General features: G+C 44.8%; 1 protein-coding gene and 1 pseudogene across 2 annotated transcripts; both read left to right on the forward strand.

The window, feature by feature from the left end:
- Window positions 1-1243: 1243 nt before the first annotated feature.
- Window positions 1244-6918, forward strand: LOC120663852 (annotated as a pseudogene).
- A 1060-nt stretch (window positions 6919-7978) lies between these two features.
- Window positions 7979-11974, forward strand: LOC120663911 (pyruvate kinase isozyme A, chloroplastic-like). Of its 2 annotated transcripts, none has more exons than XM_039942868.1 (6): window positions 7979-8662; window positions 9194-9284; window positions 9364-9557; window positions 9885-10006; window positions 10576-11054; window positions 11170-11974. In XM_039942868.1, exons 1-6 carry the CDS (start codon window positions 8135-8137, stop codon window positions 11190-11192), a joined length of 1437 nt encoding a protein of 478 aa, XP_039798802.1. In that variant the 5' UTR covers window positions 7979-8134; the 3' UTR covers window positions 11193-11974. The 2 variants fall into 2 exon arrangements, with proteins under 2 accessions (XP_039798802.1, XP_039798796.1); XM_039942862.1 differs by having other exon boundaries at window positions 8043-8662; window positions 11226-11974.
- Window positions 11975-15994: the final 4020 nt, after the last annotated feature.

Here is a 15994-nt window from a genome sequence, read left to right on the forward strand (position 1 = left end):
AAAAGGAAAAAGGGCACAGGCTGCCCGGCCACACGAGATCCCGCGGGGCACGCCGCGGCCGCTCTTCCCGTGGCGGGCTCGCGCTTTCCGCACAGTACACGGAAGGCATCGCCCCCTGCGTGATGCGCCTGTGGCCGTCGCTGTCGCCGGTGCGCCCGGGCCACGCGCCGCGCGCCGTGTGTCCACCCCGCAGCCCCGGCTCGTACGCGGTCCCAGTGGCCAGTGTCCCCAGCCGCGCGAGAGGATTATGGCCTTTTCCTGATTTGCCCCTAGCTATGTGACCAGTTTACAGCTTTAACACCAGCTAGCGTTTGCAGTTTTGGGACGGCAAGGGCGACGAGGTTCTCCTTCCCGCTTTGGTATAGCAGGTGGTGTTAGTGTGGAGATCTGCTTAGAATGGTAAAGATTGTTAGCTGTGTGATGCTTTGATTGGTAAAGCTAACGATGTTAATGGAAAATGACAAGTTTTGAAAAAAATAAGCCACACAATACGGAGGAATAAAGTCATTCAAGATGGTCACCACGAGTCTTATCAGACTGTCTAATGTCTGACCAAACACGACTTCTTGTGATTTCCAATATATAAATATCAATTATCTATTCACATCAACTAACAGAATCTAGAAAGAGATCTGTAGTTTTTTTTTCCATCCACCGTAACGCAGATTCTATAAATGCTGCCTTGAAAAATTCTATAAATTTCCTCATCTAATTGAATAGCGGTCCTAATCTCAATTTAATCTGTTTCAACGCTGTAATGCTGAAACAAGTAATTACAAGAAGTGTAAACCTATCCGTCTGTACTTTTGCCTTGATTCCTCCACTATTCACGCACAAAACCACGGCAGCGGAGACAAGGGCAAAGTCTAAGAAGGGCAAACTCGCCATTCGACACCCAAATGGCCTTTCCCATAGAAATACCAGGACTACCCCTGCCAAAACCGTCAGTTTCCCTCGCCCTCCCGACAGTCAAGGGCAAATCCGTCACATAACCTTGCGCCCACGGAGTCTGGAGTCCCCCATCCGCCGTCTCCCGGTCACAACAGTGGCAACAACACCGTGACGCGGCTTTCTGTAAAGTTGTCATTATTAAACAAAACATGAGACCCAAATGTTGCATTTAACAAATTACTTGCCTCGAGATGCATTCTTGAAGCAGTATTCTTTTTCTCCTGGCCTCGAGATGCATTCTTGAAGTAGTATTCTTTTTTCTCCTAGCCTCGATATGCTGATGGACGGTCTAAAATTTCTGCAAAGTGCACATGGTCTCCTTGTCCTTAGACTGGCTCCTCGCTGGTTGATGAGATGCAAATCAAGATATTCAAATCGGACGCATCTGGACCAACGACGTCAATGCTCTGAGTCTTCATTTTCCACAAAAGCAGCTTCTCAAACCCATTGTCTAGCTTCTCTCTCTCCACCGAACCCACACAACCGTGTTTCCCTGTCCTGTGCGTGTGCTTTGGAGCTCCACGCGCACCATGGCTGAGGTGCTGGCATCCATGGTGGTCGGGCCGCTGGTGTCCATGGTGAAGGAGAAGGCCTCCAGCTACCTCCTGGACCAGTACAAGGTGATGGAGGGAATGGAGGAGCAGCACAAGCTTCTCAAGCGCAAGCTGCCGGCCATTCTGGACGTCATCACCGACGCCGAGGAGCAGGCAGCAGCGAAGAGAGAAGGGGCGAAAGTTTGGCTCGAGGAGGTCCGCAAGGTTGCCTACCAGGCGAATGATGTCCTAGACGAATTCAAGTACGAGGCGCTGCGCCGCAAAGCCAAGAAGGAGGGGCACTACAAGGCACTCGGCATGGATGTAATAAAGCTCTTCCCTTCTCACAACCGTATTGTTTTCCGTCACAAAATGGCAAACAAGCTCCGTATGATCTTGCAAGAAATTGATGTCCTCATCGCAGAGATGAATGCATTTAGGTTCAAATTCAAACCAGGGCCACCAGAACCCAAAAATTACTTGAGGCAGAGTAATTCTGATATCATCGACCCAACAAATATTATCAGCAGATCGAGAGATGATGAGAAGAAGGCGGTTGTTCGTATATTGCTTGATCAAGTTGGCAATGAGAATCTCACGGTTCATCCAATTGTTGGTATGGGAGGGATGGGCAAGACCACCTTAGCACAGCTCATTTACAATGACCCTGTAATCCAGAAGTGTTTCGAGTTACGGCTTTGCGTGTGTGTCTCTGATAACTTTGATGTGGATTCCCTGGCTGATAGAATAGTGAAAGAGAATGGTTGTAATCCAAATGGAAGTTCAGCACTGGAGAGGCTTCAAAACGCAGTGAGTGGGAAGAGGTACCTCCTGGTATTGGATGATGTCTGGAACCGTGATGAGCACAAGTGGGAAAGGCTGAAGTCCTACCTTCAACATGGTGGTAGAGGTAGCTCACTGCTAACAACAACCCGTGATGACAAAATTGCTCAGCTAATGGGTACAACAGAAGCCAACAATCTCAAGAGCTTGGATCCAATCTACATAAAGGAAATTATTGAGACAAAAGCATTCGGTTCAAAACAAGTAGAGCAAAGGCCTCGTGAACTAGTTGAAATGGTTGGTGACATAGTGAAGAGATGTTCTGGCTCTCCTTTGGCTGCCACAGCTTTGGGCTCTGTACTACGTACCAAGACCAGCAAGCAAGAATGGGAAGATATACTAAATAAAAGCATGATTTGTGATGAGGAAAATGGAATTTTACCAGTACTTAAACTCAGTTACAATTGCTTGCCGTCATATATGCGGCAATGCTTTGCTTTTTGTGCTATGTTTCCACAGGATTATGAGATTGATGTGCAAAGTCTAATCCACCTATGGATGGCCAATGGTTTTATCCCAGAGCAACCAGGAGTGTGTCATGAAACCATTGGAGAAAAAATTTTCAATGAGCTGATGTCGAGGTCATTTTTTCAGGATTTGAAAAGCGTCCCATTTGACGAAAGATTTTCTACTTTTATAATGAGAATGGACATGTATTGTTCTAGAATTACTTGTAAGATCCACGACCTCATGCACGATGTTGCAGAATCTGCTATGGGAAAAGAATGTGCTACAATAACTAACGCCCGAGCCAAAGTAAGGATGCTCTTCATTCAACTCGTCATTTGTATTTATCAGTCTATCGACCAGAAAATCTTCTGAATGCTTCCCTAGAGAAAGGATCTCCAGCTTTCCAAACATTGATATGTGATGGATATGTAAAAGAAGATATGAAGATCTTGTCAAAATACAACTCTATCAGAGCTTTAAAGATCAAACGGGGCTCATTCCTAAGGCCGAAATATCTTCATCACCTGAGGTATCTTGATCTCTCAAAAAGTGATATTGAAGCGCTTCCTGAAGACATCAGCATCCTATATCATCTGCAAACACTGAACCTTTCTGATTGCCGTGATCTTCAGCGACTTCCAAAGGAACTGAAGTATTTGACTTCCCTCCGTCACCTCTACACTCACAAATGTCCAAAGTTGAAAAGCATGCCCGCAGAGCTCGGACACCTCACTTCCCTGCAGACACTTACATGCTTTGTTGTAGGTACTGACACCGGTTGCAGTAATGTGAGAGAGCTGCAGAATTTGGACCTTGGTGGTAGACTAGAGCTAAGACAGCTCGAAAATGTCGCAAGAGCAGATGTTGTAGAAGCAGCTGGTCTTGGAAATAAGAAAAAACTGACCGAACTGGAGTTAGTTTGGACTAATAATGACCAGCAGGCACAGAATAATAATCATAAAGAGGTGGTGCAAGGTCTCAAACCTCATGATGGGCTGAAGGCCCTAAGGATATATTCATGTGGGAGTAGTACTTTTCCATCATGGATGAATATGTTGAATGGCATGGTGGAGTTTACGTTATCTAGTTGCCAAAAGCTCGAGAAGCTTCCTGCACTCTGGCAGTTACCAGTTCTGGAAATTCTTCACTTGGAAGCATTGCCGAGTTTACATTGTTTGTGCAGCGGTGGTACTACACCCATCACATTTCAGAAACTGAAGGTGCTTACCTTGTTTTCAATGGAAAAATTTGAGGCATGGTGGGACACAGATGCTATACAAGGAGAAGAGCCGATATTTCCCAAGGTTGAGGAGCTGCAGATCCGTCAGTGTGGAGGTTTGATTGCATTACCAAAAGCAGCGCCAGTGATTACGGAATCATCTGGCGGAGTTGATACTAAGTGCCGCTCCGCATTTCCAGCACTGAGGAAAATGATATTAGGTAGTTTGAATATGTTTGACAGGTGGGAGGCAGTCGAAGAATCTCTAGGAGAAGGGGTAACATTTCCTCGGCTCGAGGAACTGCACATCTCGTTTTGTGAAAGCCTCAGTGCACTATCAAAAGGGTCGTTATTGGTTAAACAATCATTTGGCGGAGCTGAAACTGTGTGCCCCCGCTCTGCATTTCCAGCACTGAGGAAACTAAGATTATATGATTTGTCGGCCCTTGAGAGTTGGGGGGCAGCCGAAGGAACTCCGGGAGAAGAGGTAACATTTCCTCTGCTGGAGAAGTTGGACATTGTTGAGTGCCCGAAGTTGACTGATCTACCTGAAGCGCCGAAGCTAAGTGAATTAGGCATAGAAGGACATGATCAACGTATGTCCCTACAGGCAGCTAGCAGATACATTCCTTCACTGTCCATGCTGTGTCTGGACGTGTCACCCGATGAAGCGGAAACAACATTGCTGCATGTCAAGCAGAAATGGAATCATGAACTCCCCATGGCAACTATGAGGTTACGTTGGTGCGACCTTCTGTTCTCATCCCACTCAAATGCACTAGCGCTGTGGGCATGTTTTGCACGGCTAATAGATTTGTCAATTTGGGATTGCGACGCTCTTGTCTACTGGCCAGAAAACGTGTTCCAGGTCCTGGTATCCCTGAGGAAGTTATCGATTTGGGGATGCAGCAAACTGACAGGACGCACACAAGCTTCTGGCGAGCAATCTGCTCCAGGACGGGATGGACTCCTGCCACATCTCGAGGTTCTACGGATAAAGGATTGCGCATCTTTGGTAGAGGTCCCCAACCTGCCGGCATCTCTCAAGGGATTACATATTGGGAGCTGCAATGATAATATCAAGTCCATCGTATTCGGTCTGCAGGAGGACACAAGGTTGGCGAGGGGAGAAGGTGTTGTACAGCTGGACACATCATCATCAATTCCAGGGTCCAGCAGTAGGGAGGCCACAACGTCTACAGCTGTACTGAAGCTGTCATCAGCAGCCAACCATCGCTTCTTTCCATGCCTAGAATCTCTATCTATAGGTTTCTGCGATGGTTTGTCTGAGGTTGCCAATCTTCCTCCGTCTATCAAGACCTTGGACATTAATAGTTGCGACAATCTTCAATCCTTATCAGGACAGCTAGGTGACATCCAAAAATTAACTATTCACTCATGCAGTCTGTTGGAATCACTGGATTCTTGCTTAGGAGAGCTCCGGTCGCTGGAAGAACTCGAGCTTTATGATTGCAAAAGCCTGGTATCCTTACCGGATGGGCCTCAAGCATACTCATCCCTTAGAGTTCTTCGGATTATGCTTTGTGATGGTGTGAAGTCGCTCCCGCCGAGCCTACAGAGCCGTTTGGGTTGGCTCGAGCAGGAAGTTCTAGTTGCCCGTTATGAAGGTAATATCTACTAGTTTCCTTGTTTCTGTTAACAAAATGATCAGGAGCTCAATTGGTGTTGTCTAAAACGCAACTCTCCACTTAAATATTCTATTAGTTATTACAAGATGAGATATAATTTAGTGATAAACTTTTACGAGAGTCATGTTTAGAACCTCTAGAGATATTCATTGGTGATACGTACATTATCGGAACCACTAAATCCATTAACTTTTGGATATTGCACATTCACGTTATCTAAACGTAAATTTAGGCACCAGCATCCTGCACTTTACTATAGCCATCCTTATATATCTCTTTTTCTTGTTGTCCCTACAAAGGAATTAAAATTCACTAGCTTCATTGCATATAGTTCGAGTATGTGTAGTTTTCTTTACTTGCCTTTTGCCTTTGTACATAAACAATAATTTTCTTCATAACTTTTACTATTGGATACTCCCTCCATTCTAAATTATTAATCGTTTTGGTTTTTCTAGTTATAAAGTTTTTACTGTACATCTAGATATATATTATGACTAGGTGCACAACAAAATCTATGCATCAATAACTAATAATTTGAGATGAAAGGAGTACCATAGTGTATTCTCATGTATATATATACTTTCTAATTTCGTGTTCATTTGCATGCATAAATTCTAATATATATCATCTATGATCATGGCCTGATCTACCAGAACCAAAGACCCGGAAATGTGCAATGAGGAGCCTGGCGTGCTTGAAATAGGAGATTGAGAACCCGACCAAAGTTCTCACAAGGTTTGTAATATTAGTGCTCTTGATGATTGACTTCAAAGATTCGACCTCCTAATATATTTATGCTGACTCCCAATGACGTGTGACTTCCTTGTAGGATCGTATTACCAGACCTCCAAATCATGGATTATTGTGACCATGCGTATAACATGCGCTTTCTGAAGATGATCTCCAGTGAACTCAAGCAGAAATCCATGACTTTAAGCAGATAACAAGTCCCGGATCATAAGCTGAAGAATTTAGCATATAGAGCCCCATGCTCCAGTCCTTTATCATCCTTCTTCAAGCAGAAGTGCTTGATTTTGAGCAGAAGACAAGTCCCAGACTGCAAGCTGAAGAATTTGTAGCATTTGGAGCTCCATGCTCCAGCTTTTTATCCTTTTTTTTTTCTGTGTTTAAACTATGACGTGTTTGAGCTCGTTTCTGCTCCAGCACCAGCGAAAAGCTAGCGCTTCATTTTATGATGTGTTTTTTCTGCATGACCGCAGAAGATACTTGCCATAGAATGGTCAACAGTCCGACATACTCCTGTTGTTCGACATGCTGCTTATATGAACTCAATAGCGTGAGGGTGGGTCCTGCAAGGCTTTGGATTGCACGTTGTGCAGAGGTCTCATTATCGAGCCCTGTTTTCTTGGTCTTTCAGAAAAAAAAAAGGGTCTGGTTCTTCAAAATTACATCCTGCCGCAATATGCCCCAACATTTCTGTGTTTGTCTTTTTTTTTTCATTGCCGGTATTGTCAAAAGTGGCTATGGTCGCAAGAAGATTGCGGATTTAATTATATTTTTCTTTTTCAGCTATTGACTGTGTTTTCCTTAATATAAATGAAGTAAGAGACGCCTTTTCTTAAAAAAAACTTAGTTCGATTTGGTTTGAATAGCATATTATTTAACTGTTAACCATATTTAGTAGTTTTCGTTTTAAATTGTAAGTCATTCCAATTTTTTTAAAAAGTCAAAATATTTTAAATTTAACAAGTTTATACAATAAAATACTAATATTTATAAGTATCATTAAATATAACTTTTATAGTAGATATCATTTTTTATAATCTTTTCTATAATTTTTTATCAATTATGAAAATAGTTAACTTTTAAAAAAGTTGGAATAACTTCCATTTCAAATGGTGGGAGTACAGCACAAACTAATAAAGCCAATTTTAATAGAAGTGTCATAAATATTAAATATCATGCTATATTAACAAATTTGCTAATATGATAAAATTATTTATGACCAGAGAGAAGAAGTGTCACGACACGATGGAGTGCCGCCACCATCATACTGCGGCACAGTTACCCCGCGCACGATGAGAGCAAGTTTTATAATGCAGCCGGCAGCGGGCTGCAAGCGACGGGCGAGGCAACACATGTGGTGGCGGGCCCCGCGGAGATTAATTGTCCAGCAACACTCTCAGCCAATAGCAGCAGCAGAACAGGGCATTTCGCCCGCTCAAGCCAGCGCCTCCCAACTCGCCCGTTTTTTTCTCTCTCTTAATTTCTCTCTCCGCCATATGAAATCTCGCCGGCTCCCAACCGTTTATAATACTTGCTCTGATACCGCGCGCACGAACCGGCGACGCAGGACAGAACTGCCAACTCACCCCGCCACGTCACGCTCCCGCGGCGGCTCTCCCCAAGCGAGCTCTTCACCCGCCTCGCAATCTCCGCCACGGCGCCGCCCCATCGAAGATTGTCACACGCCAACGCATCTCCCTCCACTCCGCTCCCACTCCCCCGCCACCGCCACCGCCACCGCCATGGCCGCCGCCGCCGCCGTGCACTCCCTCCTGCACCCACCGGCGGCCCGCAAGGGCCCCGCGCCCTCGCCGCTCTCCCCTCCCTCCCCACCCCACTTCCTCCGCCTCCCGGCCGCGCACCCCCGCCTACCCCACCTCCACCGCCTCTGCGCCGCCTCCCCGGCCGCCGCCTCCGACCTCACTGCCTTCCCCAACCCGAGCGGCAACCTCGCGCCCATTGACGTGGACGCCGCCACGGAGGCCGAGCGGCGGGAGAACGGGTTCCGGAGCACGCGCCGCACCAAGCTCGTCTGCACCGTGGGCCCGGCCACCTCGTCCCCGGAGCAGCTCGAGGCGCTCGCCGTCGGCGGGATGAACGTGGCCCGCGTCAACATGTGCCACGGGGACCGGGAGTGGCACCGGGGCGTCATCCGCGCCGTGCGGAGGCTCAACGAGGAGAAGGGCTTCGCCGTCGCCGTCATGATGGACACCGAGGGCAGCGAGATCCACATGGGGGACCTCGGCGGCGCGGCCTCGGCCAAGGCGGAGGTGAGGTGCTGTGCCTGTTTGTAAGCTGCTGTCCGGTTGGACGTATTCGATGAAATGTGTTTGTTGCAATGCGGGTGAGAGAAAAAGGTTGTGGCAATGCCGACACTGTCGTCTCATACTTCTACAAAACCTAGCGAGCCAGGATTTCATAGAGAGTTCTTTCTCCATCGAATGTTTGGTTGATTTAGATTTTCAGCTCGTGTTTGATATCATTATAGGAGGGAAAGCATTCAGATTGTTGTCGAACATTGGACTGTGAAAGTAATAGTCATTATCAAGGCTGTCAATGTAACTCACATAAAGTGCTTGGTAAAAAAACACCGTGTTACTATGCCAAAACGGAGATTGTCTCACACTTCAGCTGTCTATTTTAAGTTTTTAACAATACAGTTAGAAGTTTGATTGTACACCTATTCAGTACTCCTTGTTTTTCTTAAGCAACATTATTTACTGAATGATTTCCATTTTTTTCGTCATTAAAATATTCCTCACGTAATTAACAAATCCTGTCACATTTGTTGGATTCCACAGGATGGAGAAGTCTGGACATTTAGCGTTAGAGCATTTGAATTGCCTCTCCCAGAACGAACTATTAATGTGAACTATGATGGGTTCGCTGAAGGTATTTAAGCTAGCCTATTTGTTGATGTTGTTCGTAGTTATTGTTCGGCGCCATAATTTTGCATCTAAATCCTACACAGATGTGATAGTTGGTGATGAGCTTCTTGTGGATGGTGGAATGGCTAGATTTGAGGTGATTGAGAAGTTAGGACCTGACGTTAAGTGTCGCTGCACGGATCCTGGCTTATTGTTGCCACGTGCGAATCTTACATTTTGGCGTGATGGCAGTATTGTCCGTGAGAGGAATGCTATGCTTCCTACAATTTCATCAAAGGTAAATGCACTAACATACTAAATTTCTTGCTGTAATTACCAAAGGCTGCAAAACTTTGTGCATCTATGTCCCCTTGGTGCCAGTACTGCAGTGGATTTACAGCTTCTTTTTCTGTCAATACCATGGTCGGTTCTAAACAACATGTATGACTTTGTTCAAAGCCTTACTCATTGAAACTCATCTCTGGATAGTTTTTATCCGCTATTTCTTAAAAAGGCTTCTACCACCTGGAGTAGTTTAATTAGAAAATGGAATCTTCCAGTAGCAGATACTAATATTATTAGTTTATAATAATGTTGCTCCTTTTCCTTGTGACAACTTGTGCAGGATTGGCTTGACATAGACTTCGGAATTGCCGAAGGTGTAGATTTCATCGCTGTTTCATTTGTCAAGTCTGCAGAAGTAATTAAACATTTGAAAAGCTACATAGCTGCAAGGAGTCGTGGCAGGTACCAGGACTACAATTGTATCCCGTTATTTAAGTTTATGCTTTGTTGGGGAAGCCATAGTTGACATCATTAAACTGATAACGGGTATACCTAGAACTGTTCTGGATGCTTAGCCACTGTTTCTTATCGGTTCCTGGTCAGTCCCAGATTGGTAGGGTTTTATTTGTAGTCTAACCCCTAAAACGAATTCAGCCTGGAATGAATTGGTTTTTATGTAGTTACTAGAGAAAACAGTGAATTGGCAAGCTATCCCCTGTCTCTGTTTTTATTTGTTGTGCTATGGTCAGTTAGCTATTGTGTGTCCATCTCACATTTTATGGTTAAAATTGCGTTAGTGACAAACACAGTTACCTAGCTTAAAAGTGATAGTCCCGTACTGCCAACAAAATCAAACTTGCTATGATATCTTTTACACTTTAATTAATTGGACCTTGCAAACATCCAAAGAAAAAAAAGGATTACATAAGTTTTTCTTACTACACGGGCTAGTATTGTGTTTCTGAAATGTTTCCTTCATTTCATTGAACTTTGTTGGTTCCTCAGTCTAATGCTTTATTGTATATGATCAGTGATATATCAGTACTTGCGAAAATCGAGAGCATTGACTCTTTGAAGAACCTGGAGGAGATCATCCGAGCATCAGATGGTGCCATGGTAGCCAGAGGGGATATGGGGGCACAGGTTCCCTTGGAGCAGGTCCCCTCAATTCAACAAAAGGTAGTTCAACTGTGCAGGCAGCTCAACAAGCCAGTCATTGTTGCTTCTCAGCTCCTCGAATCGATGATCGAGTATCCTACACCCACAAGGGCTGAAGTTGCCGATGTTTCTGAAGCTGTCCGCCAGCGCGCAGATGCTCTAATGCTTTCTGGTGAGTCAGCAATGGGGAGATATCCAGAGAAGGCTCTTAGTGTTCTTAGAAGTGTTAGCCTCAGGATTGAGAAGTGGTGGCGGGAGGAGAAGCGCCATGAGGCACTGGAACTTCAAGGAGTTTCATCTTCCTTCTCTGACAAGATATCAGAAGAAATCTGCAATTCAGCAGCCAAAATGGGTAAGTACTGCCACTACACGTACTCATTGCATATGAAAATTATGTTGTCATAGCAAGTGATATATTTGACTGCTTTCATTTTCTTATTATTGTCCATTATCTTGGTTGCTTGCAGAACATTCTGATTCCACTGCTTAGAAGATGTCTAAACAAAACTTATTTCATCTGTAGCTAACGGCTTGGGAGCAGACGCTATTTTTGTTTTCACGAAGACTGGCCACATGGCCTCCCTGCTCTCACGATGCCGTCCTGATTGTCCTGTTTTCGCCTTCACAACCTCAACATCCGTCAGGAGACGGCTGAACCTCCAGTGGGGACTCATCCCTTTCCGCCTCAGCTTCTCCGACGACATGGAGAGCAACCTCAACCGCACCTTCTCCCTGCTCAAGGCCAGGGGCATGATCCAGTCAGGGGACCTGGTGATTGCTCTCTCCGACATGCTGCAGTCCATCCAGGTGATGAACGTACCCTGAGAAAGAGCCATTCATCTCCGTGTCACATGATCCTCTATGAGATGATCAGATGCGATGGAGCACGTACTTTCGGTACCTTGAACTTGAAGGAGGACAGTTCCGTGCACTGAAATTGTTCACTTGTCTCATGTATTATATGCTAGGAAACACCAGAGAACTGTGGCAATAATTTGCGGCTTTCTGCCTGTTGTGAAACTGTTGTGTTACTACTTAGGCTTTAGTCTGACCTTGGGGTCACTTTTTAATGTGGAAGCTTGAGTCTCGCTGTGGGCTGTGATGGGCTTATCCATCGCATTGTGTTAGTTTAACTGAATCTCACGCTCTTGCTGATAGAAGAATCACTAGTTGTGTTTCCAGCTACAATACATTAGTTCACTGATTGTGCGGCAGCAATCGCTAGTGATCATCATTGTGCCCGACATCATTATTTGGATTTTTGGACCTTCATTGCTGGAATGCTCTTGGCGGTGTGCTGAAGCTTTTTACTGGTACACTGCGCTCCTGTTTGAACACTGAAGTGACCATGGCTTCAACCATGCACCGTAACTGAAGAATCGTGTCGATCAAAGCTCAAGCTGATATCCTTTTGCTATAGTAATATTCTGCCATGCAGAACGAATGGTGATCATTTTTTTAGTGATAGTGTTCATGAGCTGTAAATGAAGAGAAACTTTCCTTTTAATTTGTGGCTGCTCCAGGCATATCAGCATATGTGCTTAACGTTATCAGCTGTTTGAGATCCATGTACGAACAATTGTACAGCACTTCAAGCGAGGTTAGTATCTTTTCAAGATTTGTAGAAGAAATTTTTGGATAAATGTCCTTGCATTCTTAAAAGAATGATAACTTGGATAACATAGATCCTGCTCAAATTCAAAACACTGGTAAACTTGGGAAAACAAAATAAGGTCAGAAGAGAACGGATCTCCGCCCTCCGATTGCAGATCAGTGGCTGAGATCCAATGCCAGATCTCCACTCCGATTTCATTCGCCTGCTTGATGACAGATCTCCCAAATTTTGAATATCCAGAAAAAACAGAGCCAATTTCCATGGTCACGCTGCAAGGCCGGTGTTTACCATGTGGACTGGACTGGAGTAACCACTACGATCACTTGCTCTCGGTGACTGCTACTCAGGAGACGGCTGGAACCTCCGGCCTCCAGGGACAGGGAGGGCCCTCCAACGAACGTCTCCTTCGGCGTCAGCTTCTCCGGCGACATGGCGAGCAACCTTGCTGCCGGGCATGGTCCAGCCCGGCCGGCGACCTGGCGATGGCGCTCGCCGACGTGCTGCACTGCAGCAGCCCATCCAGGTGACGAGCGTGGGCCAGTACCTCCGTGTCACGCGATCCCTGTCCGGGATGCGACACGGCCTTGATTGATCGCCAACACCGTGAGCTAGAAGAACGGTTCGTTGTACCGAAATTATTCGCCTTTTCTGCTATATTAGATGATGAATCTCTATTTGGCAGAGCTCCAGATCTAGAAAAAAATAATTTTGGAGCACTTGGAGCTAGGTATTAGGAGCTCCAAGAAAAATAGTGGGTCTGGAGCTGCAGGTGTGTTAGGAGCATTTAGATGAATCATTTTGTTTATAGCGTAAACTAAATTCAGATATTTAAATCACTTTATTTTACTCCTTCCATTCTGAAATATAAGATATTTTGATTTGTCTTAAGTTAAAAAATATTCTAAGTTTAATCTAGTTTATAGAAAAAAATAATATTTTGAATGTCAAATAAGAATAATTAGATTTATTATGATATATTTTTATAATTAAATTATTTAACGTGTTACTAGATGTTAATATTCTTCTAAGCAAATTTAGTTAAATTTAAGCTACTTTTAACTTTGACTTAGAACAAACTACAATACTTTATATCTCATGACAGAGGAAGTATTCTTCAAACTACAAACCCAGCCCAAGATGATGTGGTGTAGAAAGCAACAACCTGAAACTGGCCAAATGCTGCTGTTTTCTGCGATCGAGCTAGACATCCACAACCACAATCTTTGTTTAGCTTGAGGCATCACGGAGTTCGCGTGAACGACAGGCAAATTCAACGGTGCCGTGTGAAGTATGAGGCCAGTCCGGTCCGGTAGTCTTCACCCTCCCAGCCTCCCAGGTGTCTCCAGCAAGTGGTGGTCAGAGGGGTCTGCTCGTCTCCACTCTCCATGATCTGAACGGTCGCTGAGTGTGCCACTGCACAACACTTGACTTCTGAGCCTTACCTTAATCTTGACATGATCTCATCTATCCAATGAGAGAGATTGCCACTCTTCAGTCGTGACACACATGGTGTAGTGATTTGTCATCATCGCAAAACCCTGGCGGGTTGAAAAATTTCGGTAAGTTACTTGCCAAAAGGAAAAGGTTTTCATGTGTTTTCACATTAAATAGGTTTGGGAGGCGGCATTCGGGGAAAAAAAATATAATATTACTGCCGCCCAGTGGCGGATCCAGGCCTATGGCCACTAGGGTCCGTGCTCTACTCTTGGGCCGAATTACTGTTAAGAATCAGCCTACAAAATCGTAAACAGTGACACAAATCTTAATTAGGTAACCGCTTGTTTTAGTCAATTTTATGTTAAATTACAATTGTTGTATTCAAATGAAGTTTATATGTACCATTATCTATGCATTTGCACGGTTTAAAATTTTTAGCCGGTACAAATATTTTTTAGTCTTATCTCCGTCCCTACCCTTAGACAGATACTGGCTCTGCCACTGCTGCTGCCAATGCCAAGGGTTGTGCTGGATATGTATGAAAATGCAGAGCAAATAATGCTTGACTGGCTGAAGCCAGTGCTCAATCTTCAGCGACTGATGACTGCAGTGGCTGCACAGTGCTGCAGTTTCTTAGCGCAAAGCATACCCTTGGCCATCAAATCTCTGTGCGCTCTGACTTATTAATAAAAGCCTCTAATTGACTAAGTAAAGTAAATTCAACTACTTCTTTTTCATTATTGGTAATGGTTCATACAGAAAAAGTACACGACACGTACTCACTATAAAAAAAAACTCTTCATGTGTGACTAGCCACATTTGTTTCTCCTTCACCCGTAGCATGATGGTTTGAGTATATTAGTGGCTCGGAAGTAATGTATAAATATATATAAACTGTAGGGGCTTGGCACAGCGTGGTGTTCAACTGATTATCTTATGCTTCCCCCCTTCCACATTTTGCGCTTTCAGGGAGACAAAATTGTTTCACTTTACGTGTGTGTTCTAATTAATAGTAACGTGTAGGGATTGAGAGGAATTAGGAAAATATGTTGCAGTTGCAGCACGCAGACTTGGGAGGTAGAGATATGTTCTCTATTATTGTTGTTAGCAGGCACTAATTGTCGGATCCCGTTTCCGAGATCCACTGTGCTTACTGTACCAGTTCCTGGATCATTAGTTGGTACACACAGATACACAGAAATGGTACAGAAAGCCTGACATCACATTCAATACATATAACAGAGTCTTACACAAACCTTTATAAGGTTCTTACATAACGGCTCGCAGGCCGCGAACTTTTATTACATAGCAGAAGCACTACGCAAACACCCAACACTACAGGCAAAAGTTTGGGTGCATGCGAAACCCTAACTAAGCGTCTTCGTCTACGCCGAACTCGTCTTCTGCATCTTCTGCTGAAAAATATGACGACGGGTGGGGTGAGTACATAATGTACTCGGCAAGTCCCATCTTTTAAATAAAGGTTTATTTAGATGCATGGGGTAAGGCAAGGGAGGGCTTGGGTTTAGTTTTGCGGAAAAGCTGATTTTAATGCATGTGTGAAATCTTGCTATGTTTCTTTGGAAAAGAAAAGATACGAATGGAGTATACTTCATCATATAGGTTTTGGCCCTGGGGAAGATACTTCAATCCCGCCAGTTTCCGTGCTTAAAAGCACACTGCCACACTTTGGCATCTCCACACAGCTTTACCCGACATCTCGGCATCTGAGTTCGGGATTCTATTCCATCTAGCACACACACACAAAGACTTCCGAAATCCTAATCACTGTGACTTCACCATAGCATGCCTAAGACCGCAGGCACGGCTATCCGGATAGATTTTATCTCTGCAGAGTTTGCATACTTTACCCACACGATGTACTTGAGTTACGTCAAGTACAACTTGATCTCGCACACGCATAGCACATACAGCCCACAACCACCACGGAACAACCAGGGGCCCAATTAGCACACAGCTAATCAAGGATATAGTTCAGTTCACGACACGGTACGCCACACAGGTCCCGTGCCGGGGCCAGACTCTGGTACGCCACACAGGTCCCCGGTCCGCTCCTGGTGTCCGTTGCACCCTGCCTCCAGGTGAATTGCGGCTCTAAGCCTATGGGTTCGTCACCAAGTCCGTCCTAGGTCGGACATGTGGTTGCAAGAAAGAAATGCTAGGTGATGACCACAACGACAATCCTTAAATGGTAGGGCAGACTCTCCGTAACATATGCA

Source organism: Panicum virgatum, chromosome 2K, assembly GCF_016808335.1.
Source record: "Panicum virgatum strain AP13 chromosome 2K, P.virgatum_v5, whole genome shotgun sequence".
Taxonomy (NCBI): domain Eukaryota; kingdom Viridiplantae; phylum Streptophyta; class Magnoliopsida; order Poales; family Poaceae; genus Panicum; species Panicum virgatum.